Raw genomic sequence first — 16,175 nt, forward strand, 5'->3', positions numbered from 1 at the left:
GGAGTACCTTTTTTTTTTTAATAGCCTTTGACTCAAGCTATCTTTACTCAGGATATCTTATCCATGACTATTAGTCTACCTCACCTAAAATGAACATAATCATTTATAATATCACAAAATTGTTTTAGGTTTTTTAAGATTATTTAAGATTATTGCCATCAAATTTGATATAGAACTTTTATGATTTTTAAAATTTTATATATATTTTTTTCTTTTACTTGCCTGTTTAGATTAGCCAGATGCATGTGTAATTTATTTCAAAGAACTAGCATTCTGTCAATTATCTCTTCTTTATATTTTCTAATTAATGTTCATCTAGTTTCTTCTTTATTTCCTTTTTCCCATCTTACTTTTGGTTTCTTTCATTATTCTTCTAACTTTCATTTAGTGATTAATTGTGCTTGATTTCTGTCTTTTAAAAAAACTAAAGCATGTAAGACCATGAATTCACCTTAGACATATCCCTATTCAGACTTTTGAGTCATGATTTTATTAAATCTCATTCACAGGAATCTTAGTTTATCTAATTCATTTTTCATTTTCTTTCTTATTTTAAACTTGAACAGTGGTTCAAGAATTTAAATGTTTCCATTGTGAAACCAAATAAAGTATCTAAATTCTAATAAGAACCATCACAATTAAGAAAAAAGATTACCTAATGTATCACACTTCCAATCAGCCAGACTTGCATTCTAGTATCTTATATGGCCTGTACTTCCCAATATCCAATTAGTCACACTAAGTCCTATCAATTCTTATTTTTTTCCCCTCAGATTTATTGAGATATAATTGACATGACAGTGTAAGTTTACAGTGTGCGTGATGATTTGATATGTGTATATATCGTGAAATGGTTACACAGTAATTACCAATTCTTTGCTCAGTAGGCCTCTGGTACTCACCTTCTTTTCACTCCCTCTCTTGCATCAGACTGTGCTTACCACCCACCAGGAGCACAACCACAGCTTTGGAACAAGCCTCCCTGCTTTTGGCCTAAATGTCATACACTGTTAAATAAATTCAGTTTCCAAACAACTTACACTTATGGTACTCAGGAATCTGTAACAACTGCCTTATTATTCAGCACATATATCTAAACTTTGTGCCTCCTCTTTTGAGAGCATCCTTTCTTCATCTGGCCCACCCTGCTTCTGGCTAACCTTCTGGGCATGCCAAGCCCCTCTCCGCCACCTGCAGACAAGCTTTGTACCTGAACAGAGCTCTTGCTCAGGATTCCTTCAAACCTCTGTAGGAAAAATAAATAAATAAATAAAAACATGTTTTCTTCAAACTGGCACTCCTTCTAACCTCTCTGTATTGATTTCACATAGGTTTTCTCATTTTCAGTTCACCAGAGCAGAAGATTCCCAAAGAAAAAAACAAAAAACAAACAAAAAACATTTCACATTTAGTAAAGGCAAAACACTGTGTAAGTGCTTACTTGGCATTTTTCCGGTCTTCCAAGGCAGAGGTGTCAACACATAGCCATCTTTGTAAGCAATAATGGTTAAGCTGAGTCCTAATTTATAGGGTACTTTTATCAACACTGCTCCATTGTTTTTAGTTACTGTGGAATTTGTTTTCGTGTAGTTTACAAACACTTCTACAACTGCTTGACTCAGGTACTGACGACTGATGATGTCATTCACCTGCACTTTCAGCATAAATACAGACACTGGAGAAGAAAAAAAGCCAGAAATGGCAGGTTAGATCCTAGAATGTCTATGTCGCTATACCTTAAAATGTCATTCAAAACATCTGAACAGTACAAAACTGCTGATAAAATCTAGAAATACATAATGTATGGATGAATTGATAGAAATAGGTATAAAAACATTCCAACAAGTTCATTATTCTTTCTAAAACTGAATTTAAATTTATTATTAATAAGACAGTGTTGTTATTCCAATTTTTTCTGCCAATAAAAAAAGGAAAAGGAAGCAGTGAATCTGAGGGGAAGGGAGGTTTGCTTTTCAGAAAAACACATTTTTACTTGGCCTCACTAATCCTAATGCTACCAATTAATTCAAAATATAGTCAAAGTTCCTAGAATAAAATGCAATCTCACCAAACCTAGGGCATGGTTGGCTCCTTTTTTTTTTTTTGTTCTGTTGTCTGGAAGCAAGGGATGTGTTTCAAATTACAAAGTATCAAAACAATATCCTTAAAATGTCAAAAAGTATTATCTGTTAAATATATAACAAAGCATAGTAAGATAATAAATTGAGAAAAATCAAAATTAACTTGTTTCTAACTTAAACCTCCAGCTTTATAGATCTTGATGATATGTTCATGAATTTCCCCAACGTTAATGTCTTGTTTAAAAAGAACCTGTATCACCATGCAAATGCCTTTGTAAAGCCTGTATCACAACACCTTTGCCAAAGATGACTTCTCTTCCACTATTAATGGGCTTTGGAGTCAGTCAAGGTCAATCGCTGCCATTCCCTAGATATGTGACTTGGGGGAAGTTAACTTCTCAAAGTCCATTTGCTCATCTGTAAAATCAGGAGAATAACTACTTTGAGGTAATAAAATGAGATAATGCATATAATGTGCTCAGCACAGTGGTTGGTTGTCACTTAATATCATTATTAATAAAAATTATTACTCCATAATTGGAGACCATTTCACAAACATCAGAGTCATCAGTAAAAATACCTCAAGAGGGTGTGCCTGGGTGGCTCAGTCAGTTAAGTGTCTGACTCTTGGTTTCCGCTCAGGTCATGATCTGTGTCCTGAGATGGAGCCCCACATCGGGCTCCCCACTCAGCAAGGAGTCTCCTTGAGATTCTCTCTCTCTCTTTCTCTCTCGCTTTCTGCACCCCCCCACCCCTGCACATGTGCTCTCTAAAATAAGTAAATACATCTTTTAAAAAAATACCTCACAAGGACTTATTTTGTGGCTCTACATTTACAAAAACCTATTTTACTCAAAATTTTTAGCAAGAACAGGATGTCAGGTAAAAAATCCTTGTCAACACTGAGCTGCAATATCAGCTACCAAATTACTGTTACAACTTATGTATTCTAACTTTATTAATATAAACTAGACTTTAAATTGTTTTTGGACCATAACAAAGACATTTTAAGGACAAGTAGAACCACCACAGTAATCACCCGGTCCTAGGAAAGATATAATCTAGCAAGCTAGAAAAGAGCTCTGATCCTTTCAAGAATCTAAAATTGAAGTCAAATGTTATCCAAACACTATACTATATATATTCAGACACAAACATTTTTAGTGTATTTCCCCTCATGAATCTTAATAAAATATGTTAGTACTATATCTAATTATAACCTCAAGAGCTAAAATATGTTCAGCATTAATGAGCCAGGCATTGTGTTAATTTTTAAGTGCATCATTCCATTTACTCTTCAAAGCCCTCGTTACAGAAATGTTATTGTTTTCTTCGTCACATATATTGGTAACTGTGGGTTAAAGAGGTTTATTAATCAGCCATGGCCAACCCACAGCAGAGAAAGGAAACAGGACACAAACTTGGGACCATCTGTCCTCACAGCTTGTGCTCTTGAGCCACTGCACTACAGCTGCCTGACTGAACTCTTCAGGCGACTCCAGCCAGAGCTTAGAGTGCAGGGATGGGGAGAGTGAACTGGGAAAAGAAAAGGGAGGATTAGATCCTAGGCAGTCATAGCTTGAAATGAGGTTCCATTAGTCTGTCTAAAACACTGTTAATTTCCAGGACAACAATCTCATATATATTCAAATATATATATGGAGAATAGATAAGGCATCATTTCACATCATCTTATAAGTTCACCCCATTACTCTAAAGTTAAAAAAAAAATCATGTTTGTAACATTTAAAATCAAAATATGAAGAAGGGCTGAGTATAAACATCTTCCTAATGCCAAGCCTCACATGTATATTATCACAAAAATCTCAACATACCTTTGTAACATATGTGATATCAAGTCCACTTTATCAGTGAAAAAATGAGGATTCAGACAGGTAATGTGGACTGCCCCAAGGTTCACATATATTAAGAGGCCCTGTCAGCCTTCAGTGTCCCCATGAATGACTCCAAAGCCATCTTTACGCCATGTAACAGAGTCTTGGGGTCACACTACTAAAATTAACTCAAGGAATATGGTGTTGCAATTACTGAGAAATGCTTACATGACATCAATTAAAAAGAAAAAAAAGGTGTTCCCCAGCACACACACACGCGCTAAACTATGGCCTCAAACTCAAGTGGGAAATATAACTGGGGTAAAAACATAAATAAAAGGTTGTAATATATGTGACATGATGGCCACCTAAACCAAACATCCGTGAATAGGTCTGCCGAGTACAAATAGCTATTTATGTGTGGAGGACAAGAAGTTGCCCCATTCAAAATAATTCCCCCAGCCTCCTACCTCCTAATTCCCTCGATGAAATTCACTGAACCACTGGCACAAAGCGCCTAACTAATGGGGGCCAGAAAGATTGTGAGGACCTCGAAATGTGGCTGAAGATACACAAGAGCTAGTGGTTTCCGGCATGGAAACATCTTAGAAAGTCTATGCGTGCCTACCCACTGTGCTTTCCCACGTCTCCCTGCCCCCTCTTTCCCAAGGCTGGTCATACAAGCCCCTCCTGCTGATCCATGAGCTGTACCATAATCCCTCCCCAAAGGCCCTTTATTCCTTGTAGCCAGAGTCAGACATGGTTGCTTGCTTCCAAAGCAAGCACCTTAAATGATAGAGGGTACAACTGTAAACATAGGATGTGTTATTTAATGGGCTACCCTATCTTTCATAAGAGAAGGTGAAGGAAGGAAGGATAATGTTATGCACCAGAAATAGGATAAAGCATATGAGGAGATGGCACATAACTAAAAGGGCATTAAGATTCTCTGATAAAATTTGATAATGGATCTTATTCCAATCAAGTAAGTGTACCTACAACAGCTCCTACAACAGCTCACTCAGGAATGGGGATTTTGATTAAATCATTTGCTCCAAAGATTAATTTCAGAAATTCTCAGAGCCTTTGATTTATAGACAAATTCCAATGTATAGTAAGATCCTAAGCTAAATTCATTAAAAAAACTCTGTATTCCATCTGTTTCATCCTGTAAAAATAACAGTTGCCAAAATAAGATACACTAAAGCCTCCTGACATTCTGAAGCTGGGTTTGGTTAATAAGTGTTTCTAAAACATTTTCTAATCCAGGATAATTTTATTTTTCCACATGTAATCGTTATGTTAAAGACTAAATTTGATGAGAAAATGAGTATCAAATTCAGGGGAAAAAACGACTTGCCAAGGTCAAACTTTGGCTTTGTGCACCTTGGATCTCGTAGCCTCAGGACAGGATGTAACCCTGACCAGCAGAGTCCTCTCCAGCTCAAACTGGAAAAAACTAATGGTATTTGAGACACACACACACACACCCCCCAAACCCAGTGCTAGAAACTTTATACATGTTGTCCAATTTCATCCTAATACAAACCTGCAAGACTTTTCTCCAGTGTTAAGGCAAGGCTAAAATTGCACAAATCAAGAAGGATAGAGGCAGGATTCACGGACAAGTTCATCTGACCCCAAGTCCCATGCATTCTACTCCCCACATCTCTCATTGAAAAGACTTAGATCGGGTTTCCAGCATATTCCGTAGCTTCCTTATTTCTTTCCAGCCAGTGCAGAGAAGGAAGAGCTTGATTTGCTGCTGACCCTCTGAGCCTCTCACCCCAGCCTCCCACCTGGTTTGTCTGGCCCCAGCATAAGCAAGAGCAAAACCAGCATTGAAAACAAAAACAAAAAGTCTCAGCTGGAGGCCTGCTCACCGCAATTAAAGGAGCATGAACAATTCTTTTTCCTCCAAATAAAAGGAAAAGTTATAAAGATTGCCTGCTCGTGACTTAAATAGGATGCTTCTGACTTCATGATGTCAACAGTTGATCAGGCAAACAGGCCTGGCAACCAGAATATATATATTATATATGTATATATAATATATATATAAATCTCCAGATATATATATATCCAGATATATATATATAATCTCCATAACAATCCCCCTTACTCGTTCTCTCCAACAAAAATACTTTGGCATTTAGATGGGGCAGATTTTGTGGTTAAATATATAATTTTCAACCACAGGTGCTTTTGTCTCCATCATCAATCTACTCTTCTCCACTGCATTTTTCAGCTTTCCCTGCACTTGGTATTTTTTCTGTCACTTAATTATAATCGTTATGTCTTGCCCACATAATCTTCTTTTCAATATGTCACCATTAGTTTAAAAAACAGTTCAATATCAAATGATTTCAACTGAACCCTTAGAAAACACATAATCTAGCTGTTGAGAGAAACAAAAACAAAATACACATCAATGAGCATGGTCCTAAGGTTGCTGGGGAAAATTTTAACTATCACACGATTAAAAGTATTGTTCAGTAGTTAGAATCACTATAATTCAAAAGACTAATGTATACATAAAGAAGTGCTCCTGAAAGAGCATATTAGAACCAACACTATTATAGTTTTGCTATAGGATAGAGACAGGTGACTCAAAGTCGAGGAAGGGTTTTAGAAAAGTAAAGCTAGCTATTTGTTTGGCTATCATCTAGAGCTTCAAGTGGGGTGGGCTGATAAATTATAACCCACTTCTTTTCAAGAGAACTTGACATCATCTTATTATGTTGTTACCATTATATAGGTTACAACTGTGCCCACAGAAAAGCCAGCTTATTTTCAGATTTCTCCAGTACAAAAACTAGCCTACTTCTTTCCCATTATATTTCAAGCATGTACAATCATTTAACATACATTTTTTTTCCTCTAGGAATATAATGCTAAAAACATGTGAGGTTTATAAAGCTTTTATAGACAGATCACAGATCAAATTGTTAAGTATACGACACTCTAACAAATAAATTTTAAAACTTTACTAAGGTTTATGCATTCTAATGAGAACAAGACTAAAAATGAAGAGCATAAAAATAGAGTGAAATGAAATACTTAGTTGGGAACAATTAGAAATATTCACCTACAGGGGTGACTGGGTGGCTCAGTCAGTTAAGCATCTGCTTTTGGCTCAGGTCATGGTCTCAGGGTCCTGGGGGCCCCATGACAGGCTCCCCTCTCAGCAGGGAGTCTGCTTTTCCTCTCTCTCTCTGCCCCTCCCCCACCCCGCTTGCGTGTTCTCTCAAATAAAATCTTAAAAAAAAAAAAGAAAGAAAGAAATATTCACCTACATTACTTCACCCATCAAATGTTTATTGACTGCCCATTTTGAGCCAGATCTGCTCTAGCAGGTATTGGGAATACAAACATTAAAAAGACGCAGTTTTGCCTTGAGGATTAATTTAGAATCTGTATATAACAATTCCTAGAATAAGTATCCATCTTGAAGAGAGACAGAGCACTCCCAGGTTCACTGCAGCATTATTCACAGTAGCCAAGATATGGGAACAACCTAATGCACAACAGTAGATGAATGGATAAAAATGTATATACAGATAGTGGACTATTACTCAACCTTAAAAAAAGAAGGAAATCCTGCCATTTGCTACAGTATAGATGGACCTGGAGGACATTATGCTAAGTGAAACAAGCCTGACCAGAAAGATAAATAATGTTACAATCTCGCTTATATGTGGCATCCAGAATAATCAAATTCATAGAAGCAGAGAGAATGGTGATTGCCAGGGCTGAGAGGAAGGGGAGGTGGTGGTCAAAGTGTACTAAGTTTCAGTTCCATAAGATAAATAAGTTCTGAAGACCTACTACACAGCATAATGCCTATTGCTAATAATACTGCATTACATATTTAAAATTTGCTAAAGGGAAAATCTTTAAGTGTTCTTACCACAAAAAAGAATTGATAATAAATAATAATAATAATAATAAGGATGGGAAGAAACTTTGCAAGGTGATGAATATGCCTATGGCCTTGATGGTGGTGATGGTTTCATGGGTATATGCCAAACTCATGGAGTGTATACATTAAATATATATAGCTTTTTACGTGTCAGTTATATCTTGATAAAGTAGTTTTTTAAAAATATCAAAAAATATGTGAATTTAATATTTACTTTAGAATCAATTCCCACTATCATTTTTTGAACAGGGAGAATGTCAACATTTTTATTTCAGATCTCCAAAGTGCCTGCCCATTTATTCTCTCCTGTTTTCCATAATCTGACTTTTTGGTCCATTATAGTAGAGACTTTGTGGTGAGAACCCAAGATGACAAACTTCTGGCTATGACCCAAATCAGGCTTTATTCATTCTTCACCATTTTCTTTTTTTTAAAGATTTATTTATTTATTTATTTCAAAGAGAGCGAGAATGAGAGGGAGAGAGAGAGAGCACATGAGAGGGGGGAGGGTCAGAGGGAGAAGCAGACTCCCTGCTGAGCAGGGAGCCCGATGCCTCGATCCCAGGACTCCAGGATCATGACCTGAGCCGAAGGCAGTCGCTTAACCAACTGAGCCACCCAAGCGCCCTCTTCACCATTTTCATATAAGATATCTAGTCACAGAAATTGTAATTTAGAGCTAACTATACAAATACCTTGTAATGTAAACATACAAAAATCTTGTAAACAGAAAACATCTGGTCCCAAATTTAAATGTCTGTGTTATTTAAAACCTTTAGTAGAGACATAACAATCATGGTTTCACTAAAGAGAATATAAATTAATTCCCAACTCTTTAGCCTGGCACTTAAAATCTAAGATCTGGCCACCACCTTCCTTTCTAGCCTTATCTATCTGGGGATTGACAAACTACAGCCTACAGCCAATTCTGACCCACCACTTAATACTGTATATAAAGTTTTCTTGTCATACTGCTAGAGTGCTCATTTATGTATGGCCTATGGCTGTTTTTGCTACAACAGCAGAGTGGATAGTCGCCTCAGAGGCCACATGGCCTGCAAAGATTAACAGTTACTATCCGGCACTTTCCAGAAAAAGTTTGCCGACTTCTGCTCTATATTGTCACATAAATGGGTCAAAGGTCACTATCCAAGATTGACCCACTTTCCTGCTACATTATTCATTTCCTTCTTTTATCTGAAAATCCACCCTTTTTCCATCTCTACCCATCAAAATCCTACTCCATTCTTCAAAATTTAGCTTAAAGAAATTTGCCCTTATTTCAGTCAGATGGGACCTTCTCTTCTGTACCTACTAGTCTAATGGCACACGATACATTCTGGTCTATGTTTTGCTTTCTGTTTGAGAATAAGTTTCTTTACAGCCAATATTGTTTCAAACTCAACCTTGTGTTTTGTCAGAGTTTAGGAAAGGGTTCAGAATATGTATTCTAGATGAATGGAACAAGGGTCAGGAAGAGAAGTGGGAAGAAGAGCAGGAGAAAGGAGAAATGAAGGAAGAGAAGCAGAGAGAGGAAGACAGAGAAGATCAGAAATGGCCAAAGAACGATAACCGTAGGATTTCCACAGAGGCTGCCTGAAGTTACAGCTGGCTTTCCAACCCCCATATCAGGTAAAATTTGAGTTTAATCCCACAGTTATCAGTGAGAAATATATTATTGCAACAATCACAACAACGAATAAATATTAAGTTTCCTTTTCCTTTTGGAAATTAATACTATTCCCTCTTTTTCATAAGAATATTTAACTTGGAAATTTTCACTAGAGAATAATATGTAAGTAACAAAACTTGCTAAATATAATGCAATTGTATTACGGCAAAGATTAAATCTAAAAGTTTTACTTGTACTATTACAAAACAATACCAACATAGTTTTACAAGTCTTTCTCCTAGGGTACCAGCACAATTTCCCTATTTTAATTGGAAGGAGGGTTGAAAGTTTAGGAACAAAGGACAACAAAGAAGCTTGTAAAGAGAAAAGGACCATATTATTCACATTCTATAAAGCAGAGTGGAAAGGGCTGCAACAGTTTAATCTTCACAGCATTTCAAACATGGACACATAGCCTTCTTTTAAAGGAACAAAAGACTACTGAATTAAAAACAAAAAACAACCAAACCTCACTAAAATAGAAAAGCCTCCTTTTCATTGTTTAAGTACCAGATTGGATCCAAAATTCTCATTGGCTCTGGAATTTTTTAATTCTGTACTTATTTATCTGACAGAGAGAGAAAGCACAAGCAGGCGGAGTAGCAGGGAGTGGGAGAGGGAGAAGCAGGCTCCCCGCTGAGCAGGGAGCCCGATGTGGGGCTCGATCCCAGGACCCTGGGATCATGACCTGAGCCGAAGGCAGACGCTTAACCGACTGAGCCACCCAGGCGCCCCTTGGCTCTGGAATTTAACAAACAAACAAAAAAAACTGTTCCTGTTTGAAGCAGAAACAAATTTATTTGCAGTAAATTAATATTACAGAGAAAATGTCAAATCTAAGAAGAAACCAGAGAAATAGAATGAGGACATTATCTCCAAAGGTGAAACATGTTACAAAGCAAGTAAAATACACATATTCTCCATTACGACCAGAGGCTTAAACGAGTATGATTCTCCAAAACTAACGACATGGATAACATAAAAAGAGCACACAGCAGGAGCTCTTGAGTGGCTTAGTCGGTTAAGCGCCCAACTCTCGATCTCAGCTCAGGTCTTGATCTCCGGGTCATGAGTTCAAGCCCATGCTGGGCTCCATGCTGCGGAGCCTATTTAAAAAAATAAAAATAAGCACATTGCAAACGACTCAAGAGGGAACAAATGAGAGAGCTGGGCCCTTAGCGCTTGGACTCAGTTCCTTCTTGCCCAACCCAAAAGGCCTTTTCCTCAATGGAAATCAGTCAGTCAGACCCTAGCTCCTAAAACATATTGTCCAGGCTCACTCCAGAGTCATTTCACATCCTGATTTTTATCTTTTCTTCCCAATTTTTCATGCTGCCTCATAATCACTGAGAGTTACTCCTTCACTCACTCACAAATTCACTCAACATTCCTTTATAAACTATGCTATACATGGAGGCACTAAATGTGGCAACAGAAGATCCTAGAGCCCAGAAAAGAAAAGTGAAGGATCAGTTTTTCACTTGTTTGAAAAAGCACTGGTCCTGGCTGCCACAGAAGTACTAGGCACCTAACTCAGACGAAGGTGAAGGAAAGGGCTTGACAAGCTCAAACGGCATGCCCCATTGTTCCAGGCACATACAATAGCATTCATCCGTAACATAAAAAACATTCCAAGGGCCACATTCCCAGGGTCTAGCCAAGGAGCCATGATGCGAAGGCCCCACTGGACACCTGCAAGAATTGAGCAACAAAATCTTGTGTTAACACTCTTCCCACACCCTACTTTGCCATAATCCCTTCTTAACATACTACATAATTTACTCATGTTCATTTTCTGTTTCCCCTTCTAGAATGTTAGCTCTATGACATCATGGACTTGTCTTATGTACTTCTATATCCTCAAATAACAATTCTGAATTTTGAATGAATGACTGAATTAGTGGATGAATACATTTACTCTGATACCAGTAAGTAAGACCACTGGCTCAGAAGAACTTAATAATTGCAAGGGAGGATGCAAACGTGTGAAATAAGGTAGATGAGCCTTGAAGTAGAGGATGGGACAAGGAGATGCGTAAGCAACCATTTCTGTGCACAGACCATGTGTAAGTTACATACTTCACGCTAAGTACAAATTCTTTGATTCTTTACCACTTCTTCCTGCAGTTCATTCTTCCAACAGATATATTCATTCTTGTAATGTTGAGAAAGAACTTCAAGAAACAAGATTAGAGCAACCATTGTTGCTTTTCTTTAGGAAAGCAATTATAAAGGCACCTGGGTAGCTCAGTTGGTTAAGCGTCTGACTCTTGATCTCAGCTCAGGTTATGACCTCTGGGTTCTGAAATCAAGCCCTACCTTGGGCTCCACACTCTGGGAGAGTCTACTTGAGGATTCTCTCTCTCTCTCTCTGTCTCTCTCTCTGCCTCTCCCCAACCCCCCGCTCTCTCTCTCTCAAATAAATAGTTCTTTAAAAAAACAAAAAGAAAAGAAATTATGTGAAGATTAGGTTCCACCAATTATTACTCAACTTTAAGTAATTTGTTGGATAATACTCTAGCATAGCACCAAGAAACCAAAATTGAAGTTGGAAATAAAAATGGAAACAAGTGATACAGATGAAAACAAAAAGACTGCTATAAGGGGAAAAAAGCCCCATTTGGGAAAATAACTAAAGAACATTTTTAATATAAAGTTTTTATGAAATCTATTTCACAAAGACCTATGTTTCTTAATAAATTGCTATTAAAAGGAATAACCATTAGGAATCTGACTAGTTCATGTTTTCCCCTGGGTGTTTCAGATACATTGATAATGGTATATGGGAGAAACAAGAAGAACTTTGGAGAATGATCACTGTTCACTCTCACAAATGTACCAATGGAAATTGGGTTAGATGTGTTAGCTAGGGTACAATACCTCTAACACGCTGGGGATGATTTAAGTATGTTACTACTTCATTTGGACACAGAGTACTAGAGCCTCCTTTGCAATTTAATGACTCAGTGTTAAGTATTCCCAATTAGTATAGTTTATGAAGTCTAAAGAGGACTATGTCATCCAGACCAAAAGGAGAATCAAGTGATTGTTACTTATATGCCATCCTAAAAAGGATTTAGCACACCAAACCAAAAATATCCCCAAAAAGTTATCCCCCAGAAATATTTCCCACCAAGTGTCCAGAAAGGATGTAAAAATCTCCAAACAGCAAATAACTGTAGAGTGTGATTACTATTTTGAGCTGCACAATTCCAAGCCAGGGGACCTGGAGTAAGAGAGAACTCACTGCTGAAGTCCACGTTAACACATTTCTCTCAACTGGACTTTAAGGTAGGTCACCTGTCTGTACCAACTAGGATGGCCTGCAGCCTCCACTTCCTGCCAGGAGAACTATCTAGCACCAACCAAAGACTGGCATCTCTAAACCCCATGTAACAGGACAGCCTACTCTATCCTGCAGCAGGAAAGTTTTCTTTACCATTGTTTATAAGACAAATTCAAATTTTAAAGACAACTCAGAATCAAAGAATACAGTGCTGTAAAGTGCTTATTAGTACAGCACCTTGAATCTAGTGAAGCACTTTTTAAGTGCCTATTTTTACCATATCTTAATGCTGCAAAGAAATAGTGTGACTAATCTCCTCTCTTGAAATGTATGCCTATGCTTAGCAGTTGAGTATCTAAAGCCAATGAGCTAATCAATGAATATTTAGTAAACAAATCTTCTGTAATACCTAAAACAGAAAAACATCAAAAGCCTGAGGTTTGGGACCACAGTCACTGATGCTCAAAGCCATCAATGGGGACATAAATTCATAGGGGTAAATTTTCATTCAGGCACAATGATAACATCTGTCGGACATCACACAAACTGGGGTGAGTCCATAATTCAAGGTACTACCCTCAAATCAATGACATTACATCATTGTGAAGTTGGGTGTTCAGTGATGGCTCTGATAAAAAGCAAATATTGCATGAAAATGAATGTCAAACAGGAAATGAAGACAGCAGTGTTCAAGCTCATTCTGAGGGCTGAGAAGTTGTGCCCTGCCTAGCAAATAATGTAATTAGCAAGTATCTATTATTTTTTTCAAATGACTACTAAGTTGTTGTTAGTACACACACACACACACACACACACACACACACACACACACACAAATTATTGAGGCACTAAAGGGTCTGTGAACCAAGAAAGTTTAGGAGCCTCTGTATCTGTTTGTTACACAATTTTATTAAGCACCTACTATATGTAAGGTCTGTCCTAGTCACTGTGAGAGATGCAAAGACATTAGTTGCCTTCAAGTATGTATATGAAAGAGTCAAATGGAAAGAGACATGGTACCAAGAAGAGAGCATGTAAAGTGCTTGAGCTCAGGGAAGTGTAGAATTAGACTACTCTGGTTAACAATGCTAAGCAAGAAATGAGTCATAGATGAATTCTGAATGTACATCTTTCTACAATGTGCCTGTTCACTTTATTGTCTTAGTATAAACATTCCAGGAAACAACTGTTTTTCAAAAACACATGTGTTATAAACACATGTGTCTACTTAACTGTTCTCTGAATGCATTACTAATTGTTTGAATGAACAAATAAGTGAAATATTAAATGAACCTCTTACAAAACCTCAAGATTATCAGTTTGTATAATGTGTTACTATTGTTACCTTTTCTAGTACACTCAACTCCCTTAGCCTAGGACAGTGGTTCTCAACCCTGTGTAAACATTAAAATCATCTGAGGGATCTTTTGCTATATTCCCAGCCCCCACTCCAGTCCAATTAAGTCACAATCACTGCAGATGGGGTCCAGGGAATCACATTTTTAAAAGGTCCCAGATGATTTTAATGCACAGCCAAGGTTGAGAACCACTGACCTAGGATAAAAAATAAGCATATCCCAAAGGGAGAGGGATATGACCTAACGCCATCCTCTTCAGTTCAACTGTTCTATTTCTTTTAATATAAAAGGATTTAAATTACTTCTCTTGGATTGCAGTGGGAGTGCCCATTTAGTCCGTGGCTTGCTGGTGGCCCCTCTGTTGCACAGACCTAAAGGCACAAGCACCCCAGAGAATCACAGTTGTAGGATACTGATGTGAAACAAACCTGACCTGAGTGGCTGCATCTGTTAATCGTTACTGTTAGTCCTTATCTCCGTGTCCTCCTGTTTAAAAGGGTTTGGCTTCACTCAATATTTTTCATTAGTTTTTTTTTTTTAACATTGTATATAGAAAATTTAGAAAATACAGAAAAAATAGAGGAGAATAAAAGTTATTTCCTAATTCAATTTCTCAAAAGTCATTTGGATTCCATCCAGTACTTTGAAAAGCATACTGAAAAAAAAAAGATTTACAAAATTAAGATTATACTGTATATATGTGTGTACCTGTGTATATGGTTATTTAAGTGTGAAGTAAGGTGCGAAGGAAACTCACCAAATTAATATTGACTATATCAGTTGGGTCATGAGGGGGCAGCAGGATACCATTTCACTTGCCACAACATGTGATGTGATTTACTACAGTGAGCTTGCATGACAGGTAGGAAGGAACAAAGAAAGGAAGCCAATGAAGACTGTTATGAGCTGTTTTTTTCAGTTAAGATTATATCATGAACATGTATCCATGGTATTAAAAAATATTTTTTTAACTTACCACATTTTATTATTGAAGAACATCCTATGCGTTACTATTCATTTAACTTTCTCCTATTAGTGTATGTTTACTCATTTCTATGTTTCATATTTGCCAACAATGCTTTAGTTAAAAATCCATGTACATAAATGTTCCTCTGAATTCTCAGCTATTTCGTTGGGAGGAGAAATAATAAGTCAACAGTATAAACTGTCTAAAGCTTCTTGATTTGTATTACTAAAATGCTTTCCAGAGAGTGCTACCAATTTATACTATGAACAGGAGAGCATTCGTATTTTATTTTGCTGCAGTCAATATATCAACACGACTGCTCCCATCTCCCCAGGGAGTTAATATGAAAAACAACATTCAGTAAAGTTTTGAAATCATTCTATTGTCCTTTAAGTTTACCTTTTACTCCCAACATTATTAGTTGCTTTGTTTTGTTTTTTCTTCATACCTCTTGATAGGGTGAGAGCGTCTCATATGAAGAAAATTAAATACACAAACAACAGCCTAACAAAGAGCAGTAAGAGCCCAACATATATACTCTTTGGTTGTTTTGGGACTGCACTGGTGAATTCACAGTAAAATCAAGTGGAAAGAATTTAATAAAACATCCATTTTCTCTTTTACAGAGGCTTTCTTCCCTTGTTCTTTCTACATGCAAAGTATGTTTAAATCAATAAAGAGAAAATGGAATTTATTTAGAAACTGCCAGACACATGCTTCAGCATGTCTTTTAGAAAGGGTTTGAAACCTACTGTCAGCATTTCATTAAAGCAGATCAGACACACCCTGCTGGGAGAGTGGTTAAACAGATCGAGTCCCAGCCTTTTTTTCTCCAATGCTTCTCTGCTACCTTAGTACAATGTAGCCTTTTCCCTGTCATTAGACATCTGAAAGGAATACTGACCAGTAAACAGAAATTCAGGTGCTACAAGAGAGAACACTGAGTGCGGAAAGCATTAGCACAGCATCAATTCCCTGACACTTACAAGATGCAGCTAGTATTAGTAGATAACCAATATATTGCCATACCCGGAAATTGCAAGCAAAACAAATC

General features: G+C 37.2%; 1 protein-coding gene across 1 annotated transcript in view; it reads right to left on the reverse strand.

Moving 5' to 3' along the window:
* The window catches only part of FAM171B (family with sequence similarity 171 member B), a 59,162-nt gene that overhangs the window by 20,963 nt on the left and 22,024 nt on the right, over positions 1–16,175 (reverse strand). Inside the window, exon 2 of the mRNA XM_028124672.2 lies at positions 1,442–1,675. Within this exon, the coding sequence (XP_027980473.1) occupies positions 1,442–1,675 (234 nt within the window). The remainder of the gene's footprint in view (positions 1–1,441; positions 1,676–16,175) is intronic.

This window comes from Eumetopias jubatus, unplaced genomic scaffold (assembly GCF_037043125.1).
Source record: "Eumetopias jubatus isolate StellerSeaLion01/CBP00866 unplaced genomic scaffold, mEumJub1_p1.0 scaffold_3, whole genome shotgun sequence".
NCBI lineage: Eukaryota > Metazoa > Chordata > Mammalia > Carnivora > Otariidae > Eumetopias > Eumetopias jubatus.